Source organism: Delphinapterus leucas, chromosome 11 (genome assembly GCF_059928025.1).
Source record: "Delphinapterus leucas isolate spDelLeu-1000000601 "Yukka" chromosome 11, BTC_Dleu_Yukka2, whole genome shotgun sequence".
Classification (NCBI taxonomy): Eukaryota; Metazoa; Chordata; class Mammalia; order Artiodactyla; family Monodontidae; genus Delphinapterus; species Delphinapterus leucas.
Window position 1 is genome coordinate 50,626,419 of NC_143139.1, and position 24,898 is coordinate 50,651,316.

At 39.8% G+C, this 24,898-nt stretch overlaps 1 protein-coding gene across 1 annotated transcript in view; it reads right to left on the bottom strand.

Annotated features, from left to right (window-relative positions):
* Positions 1 to 15,818: 15,818 nt before the first annotated feature.
* C11H12orf56 (chromosome 11 C12orf56 homolog) overlaps positions 15,819 to 24,898 on the bottom strand; it is a 60,296-nt gene continuing 51,216 nt past the window's right edge. Inside the window, 5 exon segments of the mRNA XM_030763120.2 lie at positions 15,819 to 16,072; positions 18,522 to 18,700; positions 21,513 to 21,587; positions 21,894 to 21,968; positions 24,053 to 24,176. Of these exon segments, the coding sequence (XP_030618980.2) occupies positions 15,946 to 16,072; positions 18,522 to 18,700; positions 21,513 to 21,587; positions 21,894 to 21,968; positions 24,053 to 24,176 (580 nt within the window). The 3' untranslated portion in view covers positions 15,819 to 15,945.

Below are 24,898 nucleotides of genomic sequence, written 5' to 3' on the forward strand. Positions count from 1 at the left end.
AAAGGAGTACTGTCTTATACCTTCTTTATTTGTGTTGATCCTATATCTCTGACTGTTAGCCTCTGATACTTCTCTTCCTAGTAGCATCATGCACAGTGCTAGGAATATATTAGGCACTAAAACATATATACTGATTGACTGAATTGAATAAATATTTCTGCTATGTCTTCCTTTCTAAGCTGTAGAGAGAGTCACCCAGCAGAAATTTGGTTTAAAAAATGACCCCTGGGAATTCCCTGTTGGTCCAGTGGTTAGGACTCTGCGCTTTCACTGCCAGGTTCAGTCCCTGGTCGGGGAACTTAGATCCCATAAGCCACGCAACAGAGCCAAAAAGAAAAAAGACTCATATAATTATCTAGGGGATCAAAACTAGGCCATTTTCCTGACTGGGCTGGTCCAACATGGATTTCAGGTTGAGGGGGTGAAAGGACAGAGATTAGGTACTCTGAGAAACACTATCTTATTAGAAGACTAACATGTAAATGGCAAGTAGACTAGTAAATTAACTTTCATCAGTGAGGCCATTCAAGGCCCAGAGGCTTTTTGTAAAGACTTGCGGTGCTGTTTTCTGCCTGGATGCAAAGACAAGCTTGGCAGCAGTTCCTCAAGTGAGTAATGTCAGGTCTGAGTTAAAGCCGGGAGGACAGGGAGTTCCACAGATTTGAACTTCAAACTGAGAAAGCTTTTTAGGCCCCTCCTGCCACCTTATATTCAATTAACACTCAGCCTGGGAAGCCTCCTTATTATAACACCTTGAGTGAATGATAATCTTTTATCATAGCCTTTTCGTGAATACATTTTTACATTTCAATTTGTCATCTATATAATTGCTCTGCATTTCAATGACTTTCATTTCTATTTTTAATGTTTGGTTATTTCACATTTCTTTTTTAAAAGGTTTAAACATAGGCATAGCCTCTTTATTTTAATAGCCAGGGTGCCCAAATTTGCCACAGTAAAATCTGGGTTCCTGTAGTTTCAATAAATCTCCAACATGTGCCACCTCCAGCTTATAGATTGATATTCCAGTCATGTTCAAGGCTGAAGACAGCTGCAAGAATTTGTCCTTAGAATTCTTTAGCAGTACCTTGATAAATCCCAAATTTGGCCAGTCTGGTGGATCAGCCACTGGGGTGTGATTATCATCATGATATCACCCCACTGGGACAAACTGAGTGGCACCAGCCTCTTAAGGAGCAAGCTGCAGAGGTCACTGTTCCCAGAAAGGAACAGGTTAAATCCTTCCGAACCTGCTAAGGAATTTGACCTAGTTCCTTGAAATTAGAGTGTAACTGGAAAGTATAACTGGTTGCAAATGTGTTTCTTTCTTCCTCAAAATTACTTTTGAACCCCTGTGAGACAGCAATCGCCTGGACTCAGGTCACGGCCGTTAATAAGCTTGACTAATTCAATATGAAATTTAGGGAGCAGACAAATAGTGTGACTTCATTTTATGAAAAGAATGTTTAGGCCTCTAGTTGTGAACGTCTGTGGAGACACAGCTGATGTGGTTACAGTACTCACGTCTCCTATCTATGTTTTTTGCTGCTGTGTTCAGCACGGTGGCAGGCACGGGGGCTCAGTGAATGTTGAATGAGTGAGGGAATGAATCTGAAAAGCTCCCCACAATCTGACTCCTACATAACTCCTACATAACTGTCCAGTTGTGGTATTTCCTACTGCCCCCTCCCCAAAACATATAGTTTACACTTTGGCAAAATAGCTGTTGAGTTTCCTAAAAATCTCTCCTGCTTTCCCACTTCTGTACCTTTGCTGTTACTGTACCCACTACCTGGAATGCTCATCTCTCATATCTCAGACTATGAAAAAGTTGCTGTTTTCCAAGCCTCATCTCAAATGCTACTTCCTTCATGAAAGTTTTACTGATTATCTCAATAATATACAAGCCTTTTTGCCTTGTAACTCGCATAAAGCTCTGTACCTCCTGTTTATTTATTATCAACTACTTTATCATATAATTATTTCTGTAGTTAACTTACTATAAGCTTGCTGTATAGTAAGCTTCTTGAAGATAGGCACACTGGGTCTTATTAATCTTTACAGTGACTAGCACATAGTTGATAGTCAATAATTAGTTGTTGAAATAATTATGGTATTCAGTTTTACTAATGCTGTACTATGAACCCCAGCAAATTTTTTTAATCATTTTTCTTAATAAAATATAAATGTTCTCATAAATCGACACTATTTAAACTCCCAAATAGATTGGAGTTGTATCTTTGTCAACATGTTCTTTCTAGTTAATTCTAGGAGATTGGAACACTCATTAAGACAAAGGGATCCTCCCTTTGTGTTTTAAATGATCATGGACTTGTTTGGGTCTTTTAGTGACATCATTAAAATTCATATCTTGTGTTCCTCGGAGAAGGTCGTTTGAGTATTTTTTCTTAAGTATTTATGTATCATTAAATTCTTAACTCCTCTGATCATTCATTCCTGTCGTTCTCACCCACGTTACTAAAAGGTGGCATTTCCATCCATTTATCCATTTACATGTAAGGCAAAGGTCTTCATGGAGACCCTTGGGGCTGTGCTTTCTGCATCTTATTAAACATTTTTTTCTACACATGACCTCTTCTTGACACTTAATGATAAAACCAAAGATTCTCTTCCAATTTTTAAAAATTAGCTATCACCACATGCAAAGCCTAAAGAGAGAGGAGATGAGGCACAAATTATCTAAGAATTAAGGCTGGAAGTGAACTGAAAAGCTTCCCTCTTAAAAGCAAAAACACTGCTATGTGCTTTATTTCCTAAAACTTCTAGTCCTCCTGGGGAAGGTATGTAATATCTCATTCAGGAGATTCTAAGGATTTAAGACAAAAGGTATGAAGTGGTAGACAAAACTGTCCTTTTCAAAATTTGGGATGGTCTTTATTCTGACCAGTGTATGGGTAGCAGTCCTGGCTTACAACTCGCCAAGTCTCCTAAAAGGATTATTCCCAAAATAAATGCTCCTTCAGTCAAACCCTCATCAGTTTTTATTTTAAATAAAATTCTCTTTTTACCACGCTCCTTCTCTTGCTTATAATGGTGACTCTGACTGTGTCCTCTCTTTTTAACACTCTCTCCCCATCTCCTTTCCTACTTTTCTAATCATATTTCTGTCCTTCTTTTCATTCTCTTTATTCTAATTTATATCATAATATTGGTCATAAACTACTTTTACATTTTTAAGGTAATTTCATAGTCTTCCTGTCGTAATTGATGTTTTTCAAAACATCTATTTCTTATTGAAAACATCTGTTGAGCATCTATGATCAGCCAGATCCTGGGCTAGGTAAGGAGATATAGTCATAAACAAATCATATAAGGCCCTGACTTCATGGAGCTTATAGTCTACTGGAGGTAGTCTTGCCTTGGCCAAGACTGATTACAAGAAGAAAAATTTAGGTTAAGTTTTACCATCACCCCCTCGCATTACCTCTCCAAAGAGGCAATGAGATAAAGCTTTTTTTTGGCTGCATTGGGTCTTCGTTGTTGTGCTGCACGGGCTTTCTCGTTGCGGAGCACGGGCTCTAGGCCCCCAGGCTTCAGTAGTTGTGGCGCAGGGGTTTAGTTGCTCCGCGGCATGTGGGATCTTCCCAGACCAGGGCTCGAACCCATGTCGCCTGCATTGGGAGGTGGATTCTTAACCACTGCGCCACCAGGGAAGTCCCCAAAGCTTTGTTTTTTAATCATGGGAAGTTGAGGAGTCTAAGGTAACCAGCCAGCTGGTCTAGAAGAAGAAAGATCGACAAAATGATTGCTTGCCTGGGAAGCTTGGCTGGGACAAAGTGAAGGTCCTTGCAGCCTAGTGGCTCTGCAAGACCTCACTGCTGGAAACTACTGTGAATCTGAGTATATCTGAGTAAGGGGGCTGAACTCCTGGCTTTAATTACAAACAGGAATTCATCATTGCTTAGATTGTACATCTATGAGACGTACAGATCCCCTCACCAGCAAGACCCAAGAACAAAGGCCTGTCTGACTACAGTTATCTTGCAGCTCTTCTAAATTGAATTTTCCAAGCTTAAATAGCTGAATCTACTAGTAAGCTTCTGAAAGGAGCCAGTTCATTTGGTGTCTACAGCAGAAGCTGGCAAACTGCCACCTGCGTGACCAGTTAGACTGCAGCCCGTTATTTATTTTTTAACAGCTTTATTGAGATATAATTTACATACCATACAGTTACCCTTTTAAAGTGTACAGTTCAATGGTTGTCTGGTATATTTATTGAGTTGTGCTATCATCACCCCAGTCACTTTTATAACATTTTCATCACACCCCCCAAAAAACCGTCACTCATGAGCAAGTTAATCCCCCTGTCTCCAAAACGCGCCCAGCCCTAGGTAACCACTAATCTACTTTTTGTCTATAGATCTGCCTATTCTGGACATTTCTTATAAGTGGAATCATACAGTAGGTGGTCTTTTGTGACTGGCTTCCTTCACTTAGCACATTTTCAGGATTTATCCAGGTTGAGCACAGTAACACTTCATTCTTTTTTACTGCCAAATGATCCATAGTATCACTGTTTCCACATTTTGGTTATGATGAATAATGCTGCCATGAGCATTTGTGTATTATGTTTTGTGTGGACATATATTTTCATTTCTCTTGGGTATATACCTAGGAGTGGAATTGCTGGATCATATGTAACTCTATGCTTAGCCATTTGAGAAACTGCCAAAGTGTTTTCCAAGGCTACTGTGACATTTTACATCCCCACAGTAATGTAAGAGGGTTCCAATTTCTCCATGTTCTTGCCAACACTTGTTATTATTTGTCTTTTTGATTACAGCCATCAGGGGGTGAGGAATGGTATCTCATTATGGTTTTGTTTTGCATTTCTGTAATCTGCAGCCTATTTTTATACAGCCTGAAAACTAAGACTGGTTTTTACGTTTTTAATGTTGAAAAATTCAAAAGAAGGGTACTTATCTGAAATTTCAATTTCAGGGTCTATAAATAAAGTTTTAGGGGAACACAGCCACACCCATTCATTATGTATTGTCTGTGGCTGCTTTTCTCCCTACAACAGAGTTGAATAGTTGCAACAGAGACTGTATGGCCTGCAAGGCCTAAAATATTTACTATCTGGCCATTTACAGGAAAAGTTTAGCAGACCCTTGTCTATAATATAGTTGGACGAGGCTGCAAAGGATCTAGGGTAGGAAGGAGGAAATATGACTACCCAATAGAAATGGATTTTTTTATATTTTTTATTTTTTTTGGCTGCACTGGGTCTTCATTGCTGCATACGGGCTTTCTCTAGTTGCGGCGAGTGGGGGCTACTGTTCGTCGCAATGCGTGGACTTCTCATTGCAGTGGCTTCTGTTGTTGCGGAGCATGGGCTCTAGTGCACGGTCTCCCCTAGTTGTGGCACACGGGCTCAGTAGTTGTGGCTCACGGGCTCTAGAGCGCAGGCTCAGTAGTTGTGGCGCATGGGCTTAGTTGCTCTGTGGCATGTGGGATCTTCCCGGACCAGGGCTCGAACCCGTGTCCCCTGCATTGGCAGGTGGACTCTTAACCACTGTGCCACCAGGGAAGTCCTAGAAATGGATTTTCTAAAAATAAAAACAGGATGCAAGTGGGCAGAACAAGGGAACAAATCAGCATGTTATGGAGCTTAGGGAGACTACAGTATTGTCACTTGAATCATTATTATAAGATCCTTCCAAATCTGGGCTCTCCCCTTCTTGCAGTTCTCTCCCAGAGTTCTATTCCTGATCTACTGCTCTGGTTATATATTGTTCATCAGAAACCTCCAGGAATTTCCCACACCCCCAGACCTCTTATTCAGGACTACTTAGCCAAGGTCCTGCATGATCTACCACATCCTAATTTTCCGGTGCTCACCTTCTATCGAAGACACCTAGCCTGAATTTCAGGATTCTGTGCTTTCACTCATACTTTCTTTTCTGCTTGGAATGCTTTTCTCTTCTCCAAACCTTAGACACATTTTATAATTGTTATCATGAAATATCTCAAGCATACAGAGAAGAGCATAATATAGGAATATCTGTGCACTCACCACCAAGCTTTGTCAAATCTTACCATTTTGCCATGTTCTTTAGTTTGAAAAAAATATTACACGCTTAGATATTTTTAAAACCTCCTCAAATACAAAATCTTCTAAGTTAGGCCTCCTTGATGCACCCAAACAGAATTAAACTCTTCTTTCTGTGATTTCCTGTAACCCTTTCTTTATACCTCTATCATCTGACTTATTCTACCCTTGTAAAATATTTTAAGTATTCCTTACTATTATCATTCCCATAGAGTAGTACAAAGGTGGTTTTAGTTAGTCCAAGGAAAAGAGATTTAAAAAAAATTTTTTAGGGCTTCCCTGGTGGCGCAGTGGTTAAGAACCCGCCTGCCAATGTAGGGGACACGAGTTCAAGCCCTGGTCCGGGAAGATCCCACATGCTGCGGAGCAACTAAGCCCGTGCGCCACAACTACTGAGCCTGGGCTCTAGAGCCCACTGAGCCACAACTACTGAAGCCCGCGCGCCTAGAGCCCGTGCTCTGCAACAAGAGAAGCCACTGCAATGAGAAGCCCCCGCACCGCAAAGAGGAGTAGCTCCCACTAGCCGCAACTAGAGAAAGCCCGTGAGCAGCAACGAAGACCCAACGCAGCCAAAACTAAATTAATTAATTAATTAAAAAAAATTTTTTTTAATCTTTACTGAATTTGTTACAATATTGCTTCTGTTTTATGTTTTGGTTTTTTTTTTTTTTTTTTTTGGCCCCAAGGCATGTGGGATCTTAGCTCCCTGACCAGGGGCCGAACCCGCACCCCCTGCATTGGAAGGCAATGTCTTAACCACTGGACCACCAGGGAAGTCCCACAATTAAAATTTTTTTAATTGTGTTTATTTTTCAATGCACATTTTTAAGTGCACATTAGAAATACGTAAAAAAAATATGTAAACACAAGTATTTAAAAATATATATCTGGAACATCAACTCCATGATTTCCCAAGATATTCTTTAAGACATGGCTAAAGTAGGTAGAGATACTAGAAAAGTACTGAATAAATAATTATGTTAGGAAAATATGGAGTAAATAAAAATACAGATGATATGGCAAAAATTTTGTAGGTTCTACTCAAATAATTCAGCTTAGAGAATTTAGCTTATTAGAACAAGAACCCAGTTTTATTTATTTTTGTATACCCTAAGTATCCAACTAGCTCCGAATAGATGCTTACTGAGTTGAATTGAATTCTCTCTGGGACAGTGAGATCCTTGAAAATCATATGAAGCCTCCTAAACGGCAGACCACGTTTAAGACATTGTCCCCACATTGAGTGTCCTCGGCACATATGCCAGGGAGAGGTGGTGCTTTTTTCCCTCTCCCTTCACTGTCCATTATGACAAGTTGCCCCAGTTGGGACTTGGTAAATATGAAATAATGCTAATAATATTCATCATCTGAAGGAAAGAGGACTCAAAGTTGCTAGAATGCTCTCATTAGTATCACTTCAACAGACCAATCTCAGCAAATATCTGTTTTGGGGACATTTTTAGAGAAATATTTCTCAGTCTCCTTAAAAATCATATTTTATGGCATCTTTTCATTATTATTAACATTGAACCATCTGAAGTCACATTGGCAACTGAATTTGGTCTTGAGACTTGGCAGCAAGGAATCATTTTGTTGTGTAGCAAGCCCAAAGCATGATATTAGCCAAATTATGTCATACAGTTACAAAACTGCTGTCCTGTCTTCCAGCTTTTCTGAGTAAATGTGGCCCTTTCAGAAGTTTCGCTTCTCTTAACCTAAAATGACCTTATATGCTCTCAAATATCAGAGAATCCTCATTATGATGAAATCTTTCACTTTATGTATTTCCTTTCTTATATAGCCTGTGTTTTGAGGTGGCGTTTTGGGAATATGGGGAGTCAGGGGAATCCCTGAGGCCTCTTCTTCAAAAAAGAAGATCAGAACATGTCAAAAGTTTGGGTTTAACCCCCAAAGCTTGACTCATATTGGACTAGATATGCTTCTCAAAGAAACCTAAGAAGCTTCTGTAAGTGGCTTTAACTTTTGTTTCCTAACTCCCACTGCTAAGGCACAGGTCTTTCCTGATCTTAAAACTCCATGCTGGGACTGGTTTCTAAGCAGATATAACCTTATTACTTTATCATCCAAATGAGGACACTATTGAAAATAAAGCAGAGGGTGCTGGGGAAATAAAGGCATAAACCACCCAGGGAAATCGTGAGGACAAGTCATCATACTGACAACATTTTGAGCCCCTTGTCCTCTGTAGCAGAGCCTCTCAAATTGGGGTCTAGATTTCAGCTTGAAAGTCTGTGGGGTTTCTTAGGAAATCTAAAGTTTTGTTTTCATTTCAACAAAATGCCCGTGTTTGCGTTGTCTGTGTTGATCCATTGTTTGTCCCTGAGTGGGAGAACTTTAATTGTCCTTGGCCAAAAAAGAGAACGGAAACAGACTTCATACATAGTGAAATGTTCAAGCTAAGGGACAGTCAGATGTCAGCATGGCCCGTACATAAAGATGTGTAGTAGTTTTGAAAGAGAAGAGTGAAATGTGATAGCAGCATACTGAACTCAAGAGCCTGTGTGGTACATTCTACTGTCTTCATTTGGCAGAGGAGATAGAGTTTGAGCAAAATATCACGCATTATGTTAATGATATTAATTTGCATTTAATTTTGTAAACTTTTAAATTATATATTTGTGTTGATCTTATAAGAGCATATGGAGCTTTCTCACACCTAGATTTATGTTAGTACATATTAAAGACACCTGACAACAAGAATTAATTTAATTTTGAAGGTCAGCAGGAATTTTAGAAGTTTAAGAATCAATACTCCTAGAGCAAAGATTTGCTTTTCTTTCTGTCTTCCTAGTCCAATTATGCCCCCTGGTGGTTATAGTTGCTACTAGAAGTAGAATACTTCCTTTATAAATGTGTCCTTTCCAAATTCATTTGTCGGTCAGCTGTGCAGAAGACAGAATAATTTCCCTGTAGCAACAGTGTTATAAATAATGGCCACTATTGCAGGATAGCCCACAAAAACCCACAGTGGCCCTATGCCACTTGATCTACACCCTCTACCCTCCTCCACTGACCTCCTTGCTGGCAAAACGTACAAATCACCATATCTATCATCACTGCCACCACCACTAACTACTCTGTCCCCATCACCACCAAAAGTAGAAAGAGGAGGGGGTTAGTGCCTTGAGCAAATCCATCATCTTTATTTATAGGCGACAACTTACGCCCTGAAATCCTACACCCCTCCTGGGATCTCCAAAGGAGTGGACCACCTAGAAGGAAACAAAGGTTTCTTTGCCTCTCAGAATCTTGGGGCAAATATTAATCTTGCTTCCTTTTCTTTTGTCCCATCTGTAGCCCCTCTTAGTTCTTCAGGGTCAAAGTCACCTTCCAAGTAGAAGACAACAAGAAAGAAAAGAAGACCAGAAAAATAATGGAAGAAAACCCTTTGCCCCATGGTTTCTCCAAACCCAGAAGCCAGAACTTTCTCAGATACGTAATGAATACACCTTCAAAGCCTTATCTCTTCCGATCTTTGTAACTTTCCCTTTGTGACTAGGGACGGACTGAAAGGGGAAGGGTTGAGGGCAGAAGCAAGCTGAGTCTGCTTGGTGTTCATCATACACTATCAGTACTTAAGTGCTCAGCCGTTATTTGCGCTGTGTGATTCCAAAGGCCCCTTCCCAGTAAGGGACAGTGACAGTGTGGACCCTGTTGTGTCTATACAGATATAAATCCCATTTTAAAGAGACTAGGAGAACTCTGTAGATGCTATCGAATCCATTTAAAGTGACAAAAGGGAAAATTTATATGATTTTAACAATGTAGAAAAAAGCTAGAAGAACATATAGACAAGTAAAATACTTATGCTGGTTAAAGTGCCTGATTGTGGTGAATTATTTAATTTGGAATTACCTTAACATTGATATAATGTTGTAAAATTTTATTTAAAATAAATGAAAGTGTTCTTGTTTTATCTGTTGCTACATAATAAACCACTCCAAAACTTAGAAGCTTAAAAAAACACTTTATAAAAAGTCAAGCTCATAGAAACAGAGAATAGAAAGTAGTTGCCAGGGGCTGTGGGGTAGGGGAAATAGGGAGAGGTTGGTACTCCTCCAAACTTTGAAGGGTACAGACTTTCAATTATAAGGTGAATAAGGTCTGAGGATCTAATGTATAACATGGTGACCATAGTTGATAACACTGTATTATATAATTGAAATTTGCTCAGAGAGTTGAACTTAAATGGCCCCCCCCCGCAAAAAAAAAGATAAATATGTGATGTGAGGGATGGATTTACTTGAGGGGGGGAATCCTTTCACAGAGTATAAGAATATCAAATCATCACATTGTTTTTGTTTGTTTGTTTGTTTTGCGGTACGCGGGCCTCTCACTGTTGTGGCCTCTCCCGATGCGGAGCACAGGCTCCGGACGCGCAGGCTCAGCGGCCATGGCTCACGGGCCCAGCCGCTCCGCGGCATGTGGGATCTTCCCGTACCGGGGCACGAACCCGAGTCCCCTGCATCGGCAGGCGGACTCTCAACCACTGCAACACCAGGGAAGCCCCAAATCATCACATTGTATACTTTAAATATCTTACAGTTTTATTTGTCAATTATACCTCGGTGATGCTGAAAAAAATCCAACCCTTTACTGTATCTCACAATTCTATGGATTGGCTGGGCAGTTCTTCTACAGGTCTCACTTGGGGTCTTTGATGAGTCTGCTGTGATGTGGCGGCTGGAGCTGGTGCTCCTGTCTGTGGGCTCCTTCTGCATGTTTCTTTAGCACATCCTTCACCCAACACAGAAGAGGCACTTTGCGCCAGGCACTATTCCAGGCGTTGGGTTATAGTACTCAGTAAGACAAATGAGGGCCAGACCCTCATAGAGCTTACATTGTTACATTGCAAAGAATACATAACAAATACACTATAAGGTGATGTAGGTGGGTGGGATGCTACTTGGGAGTGATCAGAGAAGCCCTCTTTGAAGTGACTTTTTTTTTTTTTTTTGCGGTACGCGGGCCTCTCACTGCTGTGGCCTCTCCCGTTGCGGAGCACAGGCTCCGGAAGCGCGGGCTCAGCGGCCATGGCTCACGGGCCCAGCCACTCTGCGGCATGCGGGAATCTTCCCGGACCGGGTCACGAACCCGTTTCCCCTGCATCGGCAGGCGGACTCTCAACCACTGCGCCACCAGGGAAGCCCTGAAGTGACATTTGAAGATGTGGGGGAAAAGCATTTGCTAGTCAAATGTCCAGGGCTTGAACAACTTGGAGATTTGAAGGAAAACCACAAAGGCTGGTGTGTTTAGGGAGCAGCGAGTGAGAAGAGTGATTGGATTAGGTCACAGAGGTAGTCAGAGGCCAGGTCATGAAGGTCCCTGAAAGCCATGGTAAGGACTTTGGATTTCATCTTGGGTAATGGGAAGAAAAGGGAAGGTTTTAAGTCATCAGTTGTATTGATTTCCTTGTTCAAAAGAACAGTCCACTCTCCTTTTTGAGAAACGATTGTAGGGGTCAAGGGTGAAAGCAGGGTGACTAAATAGTTTATTGTAGTAGGTGATGGAGGTTTGGGCATGAGTAGTAGTAACTATGGGAAGTCAGTAGATTACTCATATATTTTGAAGGAATTTCCAATAATCACTGTTGATGGATTGCGTTTGGAGGATGAAGAGAATGGAGAAAGCACAGAGGTCTCCCAACTGTCTCTTTTGAGTAGTAGCGTGAATGAAGTACAATTCACTGAGGAGGAGGAGGAGACTGGTGGAAGAACAGATTTCTTTATTTTGGGGGAAGGCAAGGAAGAAAATTTTAAATTACATTTGAGCATGTTTAATTATATTATGCCCACTCAATAATTTGTAATTGAACTATATGATTTAAGGTTCACCCAAATCTGTGCAAGAATAAGCCACATTATAACAAAGTGCCATGCTATCTGGGAAATTAGAATTAATGACGTGTATTTAAAGTATAAGTTCTTAAAGCAAGTTAGTGTTTCTGTTAGGATAATTGCTACCATTTATTGAGGGGATTTTATTTGTTTGAACCATATGAAATTACAGATATTGACAATTTTGAACTTGAAAATGGCAATGCCATATGGTTCGTCTCTGTATTTACTGGCCATAGAACTATTTATTTATATATAAGTGAAAGAATATTCACAAAACCCTTAAGATAGGCTTTTATTAACATATGATTGATAAAATGGAAGTTCTGAGTTACATAACCTGCCAAAAGTCTGATGACAAGTAAGTAGGCAGGCAAGAATCAAAACAAGGTCTTTCTGACATAGCATCTGGACTCTTGGTCACAAAGTTACACCACCCAGATTTTCAGCCAGAGGCATGCTGCCTTCCCCTAAATGTGAAAAGCTTCAGATCCAAAGGACAGATATACAGACACAGAGTGCTTGGTCTGATGGGATGAAAAATTGCTGACTGTCGCCCTCCTATAGAGAGCCAAATCCAAGTGGACCTTACAAGTCAGCATTGCATTTTAGAAGTAAATACAATGAACAAAGAGAAATCAGACAGTGAGTTAACACTATTAAAGGTTGCTCAAAAATGCCCATCAAATTCATTTCTTCAAGAAATTTCCAGCTTCTCTTCCACATTTATCACCTAATGTCTCTACTATACAAAAACATTAAATATAAAACAAGTGATTCTAACCTCAGAAAAAATCTAATGCCGCTAGCTGGAGCATATTACCAGTCAACAAGCTGTGACCACTTTTATCAACTGTCTTATAGCACATTTAATACCATACTCTCAAGCATCTCTGTACAGTATGAAAAGTGGTACTACCAGTGAGGGAGAGTCAGTATGGAAATAAGTAAAATATGTTATCAATTATAGGGACTTCAAGCTTTTCCCTCTTTACATAGTTTCTAGGTTATCTATATTTCAGTAAAATGAAGAAACTCTTCATATATTTATTCTAACAGTACCTGTGAATCAATTAGGAACTCTATAAGGACAGAATGGCTACGTCTGTTTGATTAGTTAGTAATTAGCTATTTAAATCTAAGGTGAAAAAAAAGTTTACAGGACTGAAAAGATTTCTGTCCACTCGTGGGAAGAATATTTCCCACATAGCTCTTGCATTGAGAGTGTCAGTTAGAGTCAGTGGTCCTTGGTGGTGAGCAGTAGAAATAGTCACTTAATTAAATCACACTCCTGCTAATATAAAATTGAATTTTCAGTTTAATAGTGAAATGAATCTGTTCTTCAGTAATGTATGGATTAGGGGCCGAGTATAGTAGCTATTCCCCAAATTGGTCCAAAAAATAAGGGTAGTACTTATAAATCTCTAAGTTCTCAGCCAGCTTTGATAGTATTTTAATAATAGTAAGTACTGCATCCTTACTACTTCCACATGCCATGCTATGTGCTTTATCAATATCTTTTCATTTAAATCTAACAACCCTATGAGATAGGTTATACCCTTGTTTTGACCAAAACTTAGAGATGTTAAGTAACTTCCCAAGGTCCAGTAGTGCAGAGTTGGGATTTAAACTCAGCTCTTTGACCTCAAAACCCCTGTATATATAATGGTAGAGCTAATTACTATGACTTCACTCTTAGTGGGAGTGGTCAATGGCAATCCTTGTATTATAAAGGTGGCCAGAGAGTCCAGAATCTTGAACCCAACCTGAGAACTGGCTATGTGTGGTCCTTTTGGTGATCCTTTTTATTCTTCAGAAGTTACATATGTGGGCTTCCCTGGTGGCACAGTGGTTGAGAGTCCGCCTGCCAATGCAGGAGACACGGTTTCATGCCCCGGTCCGGGAAGATCCCACATGCCGTGGAGCAGCTAGGCCCGTGAGCCATGGCCGCTGAGCCTGCGCATCCGGAGCCTGTGCTCCGCAACGGGAGAGTCCACAACAGTGAGAGGCCCGCGTACCGCAAAAAAAAAAAAAAGTTACATATGTGACTTTCATATTCAAAGTTTTTCTACAATTAGTTTCTCTGAAAAATAATTATTTTGTGGTCTAAATCAATATTTAGTCAATCAAATGTGTCTGATCACTAATAGAGATGGATTATTTAGTAATTTTCTTGGCTTTGGCAATAATGCAAAAAACACATAGTAGGAAAGAATTGTGGCAGGATACCCCTTCAAAGTATTAATTTCTGGGTTTTCCCTCTTCTCCCAGACTGTGTAAATGATTAGCCATGTGTCATAAGAAAATCAAGACAACAAATATTCAACCATTAGCTTTCAAAAAAGCTACTGACTAAGCCCTACATGGAAAGATTGAGGTACATTCGGATAGAGCTTTTGCTCCCAGAGATGAGATAAAGTATGCTTTCAGAGTGAAGGGAACAGTGGGAGAGGAGAAGCAACGTGGACAAGAAGGCCCATGGGAAAGAGACCCCAAGTTCTCTCCAGAGCCTCACTGCTACTTGCTCAGAGCCAGGGCGCTGCCTAGAAGCTGAGGCAGAGCTGAGTTGGTCCTCTCGTCATTCTGCAGGCTCCACATTCACCAGTAGTCAGCCCACTGTCCATCGTTTGTCCAGTTTCAAGTGCTGCTTGCCTTTGTCTTGAGAATCTTCTTCTGATTAACCATCCCTTGGGAATAATCCCTCGTCTAACAGCCCAGGACACTCATAAACACCATTTTGCTCCCCTTTCTGTCCCCAGATTAGAAAGTAGAAGACTTATAGTCCTGGATGGGTAACAGTGCAGAAGCCTTGGACACTTTCTAGAGCAATGCTGATGACAGCCAGAAGGGAAATGTTTAGTCCAAAGAAAGCAGGATTGTTGAAATCAATGTGAAATCATCCACTGAGCCAGGGTGCACAGGAATGCACTACCCCATTACAGAGTGTTAAGAAGTGTCTCATCACAGGCAGAGAATGTTAGAGTTGGAAGAGAACTTGGAGAACATCTAGCCTTACCCTTCCACATAGCAGAGGAGGCCCCGAAAGGAGACCTGACTTTTTCCAGGTCAAACAGCAGATTAGTGGCTTAGCCAGAACCAGAAATAAGATGTCCTGAGTGAGTTTAATTCTCTTTCCACTGAACAGCACAGGCAGATCTGGCTTGGGAGCTCTTTCTTAGGTGGTGGATTTTTCTCTGATCCTCCCTTAAGTTGTAAGTTGAATGGAGGACCCAGTTCCTAAGTTCTTAAAAGGCCAAATTCAGTAGCTCCACAGGGATGCCAAAGTTAAGGTTTTTGTTGGATTAAATTAGCTTGTTACCATAAGATATAGTGAAGACATTTTTTAAAAAACTGGAAGAGCCTTAACTGCTAATAGACAGTTTCTCTTTCATAGAAACTGTACAACACTGTTCACATTAGCCCCCAGGTGCCTGAAACAGAGTGGCAGAATGCATTCAGTGCTGTTGAAGAAAATCCAAGCTTCTTTCCCCATGATAAATGAGGAACTGACCTTCCTTATAGCTATGCCTGTATTCTTCTGCTTGTTCTTCCATGAACACTTATGTCACTAGAATTTTTACAGGTGGAAAAGGAGGGTAGCATCCTATTGCCCAGCATTTCTCTAATGTGATCACTTTGTAATTTATACTCCCCACAACAATTTATCTTTGGATATTTCAGTGGCTTCATGCCACTCACCATTATTAGACAACAAAACTCATCAGCCTGCACTTTCTACATTTGCTCTTCCTGGGTTTCTGTTTCCTTTATGTCTTTAGAAACTTTTTCTTTTAGAAGAATGCTAGTCTTTCACCCCACTTTATGTATGTCAGTGTATTTAACAGTTTCTTTTTTGTAGCAGATTAAAAACTTTAAACACTTCTCTTAGAGAGGTATTGATGGAACCTTCAAATAAAATCTTTGTTTATAGAACACAGGAATAGCTGGATATTAAATCAAAAAATGTTTCTCATAAATATTAAGTTGACTCCCAATTCACATTTTACACTCTTATTAACATTTCACACATTGTTTCTGTTCAACCAATTTCAGAACTTCATGAAAAAGTTGAGTGGTAGGTTGGGTAATAGGGTAACATAATGGGAGCCTTTTTTCCGAGGCTGGCATGTGAATAAAGTACCTGCAAATCATAAAATGAAACAAAATAGAGAGCTTTAAAAGCAAGACTTTTCACACTGGTCACATCAGTACGTACACACTTACTGGTGTAGCATTGTTGGGTGTGGGAGTCTAACCTGCAGCATTTTTAGCCCTCCAATCTCCCCCATTTGTGACCTAGAAGACCTCTGATATGTATACCTTTCAGCTCATTGAAGCACTTTGCTTCAGCAAAGCGAATTGCATTAATAATGTATCAGTTATCAAAGCATTAATAAGGAAGCCAGGACTGTCCTCACCACAGGGTGAGCTGAGGCTCCTGCCTCTTGTTTTCTCAGGCTGTACATAGCAGGGAGTTGAAATGAGTCAAGCTGGGGTGACCACTAGGGCCAAATCAAGAGGGAAGAGGAGAGTTCGTCCCCACGGCCTGAGTAAGAGTACAGTTGACCCTTGAACAACATGGGTTTGATCTGCATGGGTCCACTTATTGGATTTTTTTCAATAAGTATACAAAAATATATGTCTAGAACATCGTGAGCAGGACTTATAGAAATATGTGTTAGTAATATGTGTTAATAAAATATGTGTTAATAAACTTTATGTTATCGGAATGGCTTCTGGTCAGCAATAGGCTATTAGTAGTTAAATTTGGGTGGAGTCAAAAGTTATATGTGGATTTTCAACTGCATGGGGGTTGGCGCCCCTAACCACAACATTGTTCAAGGGGCAACTGTATAGCAAAGGCCAGGGAAGAGACAAAAGTAAGAAAATCTTTAGCCAGCCTCTCGGATGGCTTAAAATATTAGTTGTCAACCCTGGATGCACATTGGAATCACCCGGACAGTTCATTTTAAATGTCAATGCCGAGGCGCAACCCCAGACAAACTGAACAGAACTTCTACATGTGAGACCTGGGTATCAGTATTTTTTAATAGTCCCTCTACTGATTCTATGCAGGGCAGGTTGAAAGTCACTTGTGTAAAAACAAGGATCACAAACCTAAATGCCCACAGATAACATAGTAGGAGGAACGGTACGAGTAAGGACAGAGAGAGGAGACAGTGGCAAACTAAACAGTGCATGATCTACCTAAGAAGGTAGCTGCTTTTGAGCCCTGACCAACTATTGTCATGTAGGCATGTGACACTATTTTTGCCATTGTTCTGATTTTTAAATGTGCATAACTATTTTTTAAAAATTCGTTTGTGTGATCCATGCTACAACATGGATGAACCTTGAAAACATCATGCTAAGTGAAAGAAGCCAGACACAAAGGCCATATGTTGTATGATTATATTTGTATGAAATGTCTAGAATAGGCAAATCCACAAAGACAGAAAGTAGATTAGTGGTTGCCAGGGCCTGGGGTGTGACTGCTTCATGGGTAACAGGTTTCTTTGAGAGTGATGAAAATGTTTGGCAATTAGATAGGGGTGATGGTTGCACAACATTGTGAAATGTATTAAAAGCCACTGAGTTGCACACTTTAAAATGTTGAAAATGGTGAATTTCATGCTATATGAATTTTACCTCAAAAAAAGTGAGGAAAAAATTGGGTTGCGTGCACCACCTCAGAGTGGGCCCAACAAAACTCTTTTATGGGAGCCAGAGTGGAACCTATGGTATAAAACCACATGGAGGAAAAACAGGATCCACAGTTGGACTGTAACATTTTTTAAAGCAAACCTTCAGGCCATAATATATGCCTCCACATCCTTGTATGTCTCCATCCAAACTGGTAGCAAAGCTATGCCTGCTGCACCCTTTTCATCTTAAGTTAGACACAACCTAGGGTTTTTTTCCTTGATAGGTGCTAATGCAGGGGTGTATGGCTAAGTGCATTTGGCTTTGGCAGCCTATAAATAGAAGTAGGAACCCCCGAGGTGCAGGACAAGCTAACTAATGAAACAAAGGCTTGCTAATGTTCTTTCTTACTATTTTGTTATGGAGAGTAAGAGAGGGGTAAATGAAACAAACAAACAAAAAAAAACCCTAATAACTGTATTCATCGTTCCTCCTTTATCAATTGTTTTTCTTTCCCAGTGACTCAGTTAATTCACAACCCATAATATATTGTCTGCTTTAGTAGGGTCGGTTACTTCCCATTACTCACAGCATGTTAAAATCATTAACATGATTCTGTGAGATAGATGCTGGTTGAAATCAAGACAATGAGGGAGAAACAGTTCTTCAGAGAGAGCTTTGATGAAAAGACTAGTGAACTAGCCTTTTTTGGCCTGGGAATGTGCTTCAAGTGGCAATGGTTCTTAGAGCACCACCCGCCCCCCTCCCCCAAATCCTACCTTACCACAGTAAGGTAACTATTTTATCAAAGTAAAATATTATTAAAAACAAAAAGTAGAATTTCCCTTTGTCACTTAATCTTCTAAATATTGGGCAGTGTTGTAGTTTTGCATGAAAATCAGAAATGAGTGGATTTTACTGCAGATAAGATTCCGACTTTTTCTTACCTGAATTCTTCTCTGTAGTCATTCCTAATATACTCAGCTAAAGTCTTGCTGTACTGCAGGCAGCTCTTGAGGATGTAAAACTGCTGGTATAACAGAACTGCTTGGCCAGGACTTAGCAGCTGAAATGAAGCTGAAAGCCCCTTCACCACTCGTTTCACAATTCTGGCCACAAAAGTAATCTAGACAAGGAGAATGCAGTTACACGTGGGCTGCATGACACCTGTAAGAGCACCTACTTCAGCTGGAATCTCAACTATAAATCTAGGCTGAGGCCCTCACCACCCTTACACCAATGCCCTTGCATTGTGCTATTTCTTATTGAAATGGTACTCAGAGAGCACCAGACCATAGACCAATTGGGTTTACCAATTGCCCCCCTACAGGCAGGGTCAGAACTAGTACTGACTGTCAAAGAAGTTTGGCTCCAAAGTGGAAGGAGAGCATTGGAAGTATAAATTTAGGCCACTGTTAAAAACAGAAAGGAAAGCTAGTGCTTTCAGGCTCTAGTAAGCAGGTCATTCTGGATGCCCCTTAAATTAGTACCAATAAATGTGGCCTTTTCTATTGATGTTGCTACAGACCATTCCCAAGTAGGGCAGGTGATTAGAAGTGAGGTTTCCCCAATTCAGATCCATTTACACATATTGACTAGGTATTGTGTTGGGCAAACGCAGATTGAGGTCAGAGAGTCTGGAGCAGGGAAACAAAGCAATGGCCATATGGGGATTAAATTTTTAATTTCTTTAGCATCTTGCTCCGACCAAGTAAGAGAATCAGCCAGCGCTGACTGGGATGGTGCATTCAATGATCCCAACAGGTTCCTTGCTTGCAAATTTCTCTCAAATGGTCTGTTTCTATCCAGACTCTTTAGAAATGGGTTAATACCTTTAAACAGTGTTAGTGGTCCTTTTGCCATCTTTCATCCTGACATGCTTTATGGTCACAGTCTGGGCTCATAATCAACTCAGTTCCTTTGGTGAACCAACCCTAGAGGTTGATAAGGAAACTTTCCTGTTGCTTGTAGTTTTTAGGACCCCGTCTGGAACCACCGCACAGAAAAAGGAAGGGTTTTGCATCTTGCACATAAGAGCTTCTGGGCTGGGAATGACTATAACTGTACAACACTCTGAAGTGGGCCTGAGATTGGTTGGGGTCTATGTGCTGCTAAAGGAGCCAAGTTCTTGAGTTCAGTCTCTGTATAAGGTAATTGGCTGTACTACTGACAAGTGTACCCTCTGCCTTCAGCCAAGTTTTTGGAAACATATGTCACAGAGATCTGGCAAGAGAATCTAGATTCCCTAGGACAGACTCAACATCACTCTAGAAAAATACCTCAAAGCAGAAAATCACTGATGGTTAAGAGAGGCATCTTCATATACGGAAAGAGAACATAATACCACATGTCAAATCCTCCATTAGCAACGAAAATTCAGTTTGGGTTACTACCTTTTGAAAAGTTCCATTTAAATTCCATTTAAATCTATGTTGATTGAATAGACAAATACGTGAATGAATAAAGGGAAAGTAAGTTTGGCGACATGAAAAGAGATTAGGGGATAAAGCATTTATTAGAATTAATTCAGCAGATATTTTATTTAGCATCTATTGCGTGCCTAGCACAACAGACATAGCTCCTACCCTTACGGCACCTGGAGTCTGTTTGGGGAGAAAGACACTGTATCGATCGTGATAGACTAAGTTATGCTGTGGTAATAAATCTCACAAAACGTCAATGATTTGCTTAATACAACAAAGGTTTATTATTTGCTCACACTGTATGTCCCTTAAGGGTCAGGGTTCTGCTCATTGTAGTCACTCAGGACCATACGGAGTGTTGCCAGTCACCATGCCAGAAGGAAAAAAGAAGGCAGGGAAGCATGCACTGGCTCCTAAACCTTTGCGCAAGAAGTGACGTAGGTTACTTCTGCTCAGATTCCATTGGCCAAAGCAAAAACAGAGAGCCACCTAATTTCAAGTGGGGAAGGATGTACGCTCCTACTACGTGCCTGGAAGGAGAGAGAGCCAGAATATGTGTGGACACTAATGGCTACCACAAGAAAGAACCAAATAATAATAACACAAACACATGTGACTGCAACAGTGACAAGTCCTATGAAGAAAAGGAAGAAGACGCCATGCTACGATTGTGTGCCCATAATGGGGGAATCTTACCTAGTCAGAGGTGAGAGAATCATCCCCCCAACCCTGCACCAGGAAGGGGCACTGAGGCCTGAAGGACAAGTAGGGGTTAACTAGGTGGAAAAGCGAGGGGAAAGTGTTTGAGGAGGGCAGACCGAGGGAATGGTAAAGATCCTGTGGCAGAGTTGGGGGTGTTGGGGGTGAGCAGTGGGTATGAGACCGACATGGAAGAGTGAGGTAACTGATGAGGCTGTAGGGTCGTAATATGTACAGCCTTGTCGGCCATATTAAGAAGTTTAGTCTTTATCTGTTATATCTTTCTTTATTACGAGAGATTTAAAGCAAGGGATGACATAATCAGATTTTTATTTTGAATAGGTTCCTCTGACTGTAGTCCGGTGGGAAGATAGGACAGACCATGTAGATGCAATTATAGTGCCAAGGAGAGAGATGGTGATATTACAGACCAGGATGGTGGCTGCCAGGGCAGAGTGGCCAGAGTATTAAAAGTGTTATATTCGTACTTGCCAACTCACACTCAGTGTTTAAGATAAATGTTCATTTTTTCCACTTAATTATACAGCCAGTATTTTAATATTCTGTTTTCTGCATATATCTTAGGGCTTTTCATTAAATAAAGATCACATTTAAGATGTCATTTCAGTACCTTAAACATTCAGGCCCCAAATATAAAAACATTTTATTTTGGTTAATAAAATCATCAAATTTACATTTTCTTCTGTTTTATAAACTTGACTACTTACAGAGAAATTTTGTTTTATTAATTAAGCACAAGAGCATCTGTTTCATTAGCCTTGAGTGGTAGTTTTGTTTCTGCTTCTAGGTACTTACTATGGGAGGACGACTTTGTAGAAAGGGCATCATCCAGCTAATAGCAAACTTTGATGACCCCAATCCAAGATTTCCCTAAAAGATTCAAGGAAATAAACAAGTTATATTCATGAAGTTCAAGTTGTAAAAAGATACCTAAAAAGATACTCATTCTCAAATACATTTTATCCTGATTAATCAAATCTTTAAAATAAGTATTTAGGAAAATAAGCTAGATGAACACTTAAGAGCAAAAGCAGTACTATCATTTAAATCAACCAATTTTGGAGATTATCTCTAACACAAATATTTTTAAGGTATATTATTAATCATATATATATCATATGATAGTCATGACATATTTAATAATCACACAATACAGTATGTATAATAAAAACGTACCTGCTGAAAGACAAGAAGTATCTCATATAAAAGTGCTGTAGCTGTATCTGTATATTCCAGGATAAGCTTCTGTAACTAGAATTTTAAATAGTAATCAATGCAATATCATTGGCAAAGCCAGAAAATGATCATTTCTCCTGGTTCTCTTTAAGTATTTATAAAAGAATTTATGATCAACAAAAAATATTAGTGTGGTTAATTTTCTTGTTCTGTTTGATTCAGTCATTCTCAAAAAAGTGGCTCTCATAAAATGAGTGCACATTTAATAATGGCTAAGAAAGTAGGTCAGGGAAAGAAGATACAAGGTCCTACAGAATACTAACACAAAAAAAATTGCACACTTAATTTGCAAAATCATTCAGATCAGCAACCCTGCTTCCTTTCAAGAATGTAGAAATTTGCTTCCCAGAATTAAAGTGGGAGATTCTCTGGGGAATTTAGTCTTATGCCCAACTTGAAGGATAACTCCTTCTGTGGTATGGGTAAATATAGGGTTAGAGACATTTTGCTGCTGTTCTCAAGAAATCCAAACAGTTGGTGAAGCTGTCTTCTAGCCCATAGGCCACTTGGTGCATGAGAAAGAACTGTGTCTGTAGGCATGCTACAGGCCAACACATTTTCCCTGGCGGTATTCTTTGCAAGGAAGAGCTCTATTTTGAAATCTCCCACTCTATTAGACCTTGGAACCAGAATTTATATGATTTGCTCATGGCTTCACTAATAGCCCAGGTGCAAAAGGTCAGCAGATCCAAAAACAGGAAATTCAGACCTATTTATACTGCCCACTAAATATTTTCATATGGAAATATCAAAGGCAAATCAAATAAACTAATCCAAAACCAAGCTCATTATTTCCCCTTTAAACCTACTCTTCTTGTTGTAATTCTTATCTGTCACCCAGGCCAGAATCTAGAAGTCATCTAATCTTAACTCTTTATCTTCCCTTATCAACTCAGTTTCCTAAAAATTTCTGGAATCTTTCCTCTTCACAACTACTATCCCTTTTTTTCATTTATTTATTCAACAAACATGCATCAGACACTGTACTAGTTGGAGTACTGTACTGTACTAATGGAGAGTAACAAGAGACATGGTTCCTGCCCTCATGGAACATACAGTCTAGTGGGGAACAGACATCAGTCTAATAATCACCTAAATTGCATAGTTACAAACTGAGACAAGGGCTCTGAAAAAAACACAAGAAGGTAGGAGAGCTCTAAAAAGAAAGCCTAGTTTTGTTTAGGGGTCAAGGAAGGCTTCCTTCTTGCCCATATCATCCCTCACCTGAACTACAGCACTAGCTTCTTAACACCTCTGTCTGTCAGTCTTGCTTCCATCCTCCTCTTTCATCCCTAATTCCCTCACTCCACTGTTGATATTGGTATCATAGACACTCTGTATACAGTCTGCTATAACACATTGATGTTATATTTGACTAACATCTGTCTATCCAACTCGACTCTCAACTAATGAGGGCAGAGATTGTGTCTATTTTGCTCCTCGTTTGGACCCCACTGCCTAGCACACTGTTTAGCTCATAACAGATGCTCAATAAATATTTATTGAATGAATGAGTGAATTTAAGAGTTTTCTAAAACATAACTCTGATTGTATGTTCAACAACTATGAAATCATGTCCCATCCTTTAAAGAAATTCTGTGTTGGCCTACTCAAAATGAACTAATAACAACCTGATTTATTCTCTCAGAATAAGTGCATTATAGGCACTTTGATATGTCTAATGTTTTAGTAAAACTTTAGAAAAATAAGTAACTGTAAGTTTGCACTACTTAGATAGGTAAGGACATGGTAAACTAAGGCAAGAACGTTAATCCTAAAATCTCTAAGACAGTGCTTTTTTACCCGTTAGACCCTTGCTGTGGAATTATATATGTAAATATTTTATATAGAGACAAATATAAACAGATTTATCTAATGTATAAAGAATAACAATTTTTCTTAGTATGCATACTTTAAAACATATAAAATGGATATAATAGTAATATTGACAGAATAGCTATCTAAATTTTGAGATTAATAACAACATATTTACTCTTTGATTTAATTATCTTTCTATACTCTACGATGTCATGGTCCACATAGAAGAACCCAGCACCCCTATATATTGTAGTTAGTCTATTCCAAAATTCTCAACTCACCTCAGCATCAAAAGACATCTCAACTAAAGCTGAATCAGCCACCAACTGGATATCAAACACAGGACAAGATTTTGGAATCTGAGGCTCGCTAATTAAAATTACCAAGAGGTTAAATAGTGTTACCCTGAAAAAAAAAATAAAGGCAGTTAATGAGAAAAGTTAAAAAAAATAGCAGTGACACTAAGTTTGCAGAAACTGAGTGTAATTATACTTACAAGTATGAAGCATTGCAGACCATTCTTTTTTTTTTAATTGAGGTATAGTTGAGTTACAATATTATATTTGTTTCAGGTATACAATATAGTGATTCAAAAATTTTATAGATTATACTCCATTTATAGTTATTATAAAATATTGGCTGTATTCCCCATTTTGTACAATATATCCTTGTAGCTTATTTATTTATTTGTTATTTTTTTTTTGCGGTATGCGGGCCTCTCACTGTTGTGGCCTCTCCCATTGCGGAGCACAGGCTCCGGATGCGCAGGCTCAGCGGCCATGGATCACGGGCCCAGCCGCACCGCGGCATGTGGGATCTTCCCGGACCGGGGCACGAACCCGTGTCCCCTGCATCGGCAGGCGGACTCTCAACCACTGCGCCACCAGGGAAGCCTGCTTATTTGTTTTATATGTAGTAGTTTGCCCTCTTAATTCCCTATGTCTGTCTTGCCCCTTTCCCTTCCCTCTGCCCACTGGTAAGCACTAGTTTGTTCTCTATATCTGTGAGTCTGTTTCTTTTTTGTCAGATTCATTAGTTTTATTTTTTAGATTCCACATATAAGTGATATCACAGTGTTTGTCTTTCACTGTTTGACTTATTTCACTAAGTGTAACACCCTCCAGGTC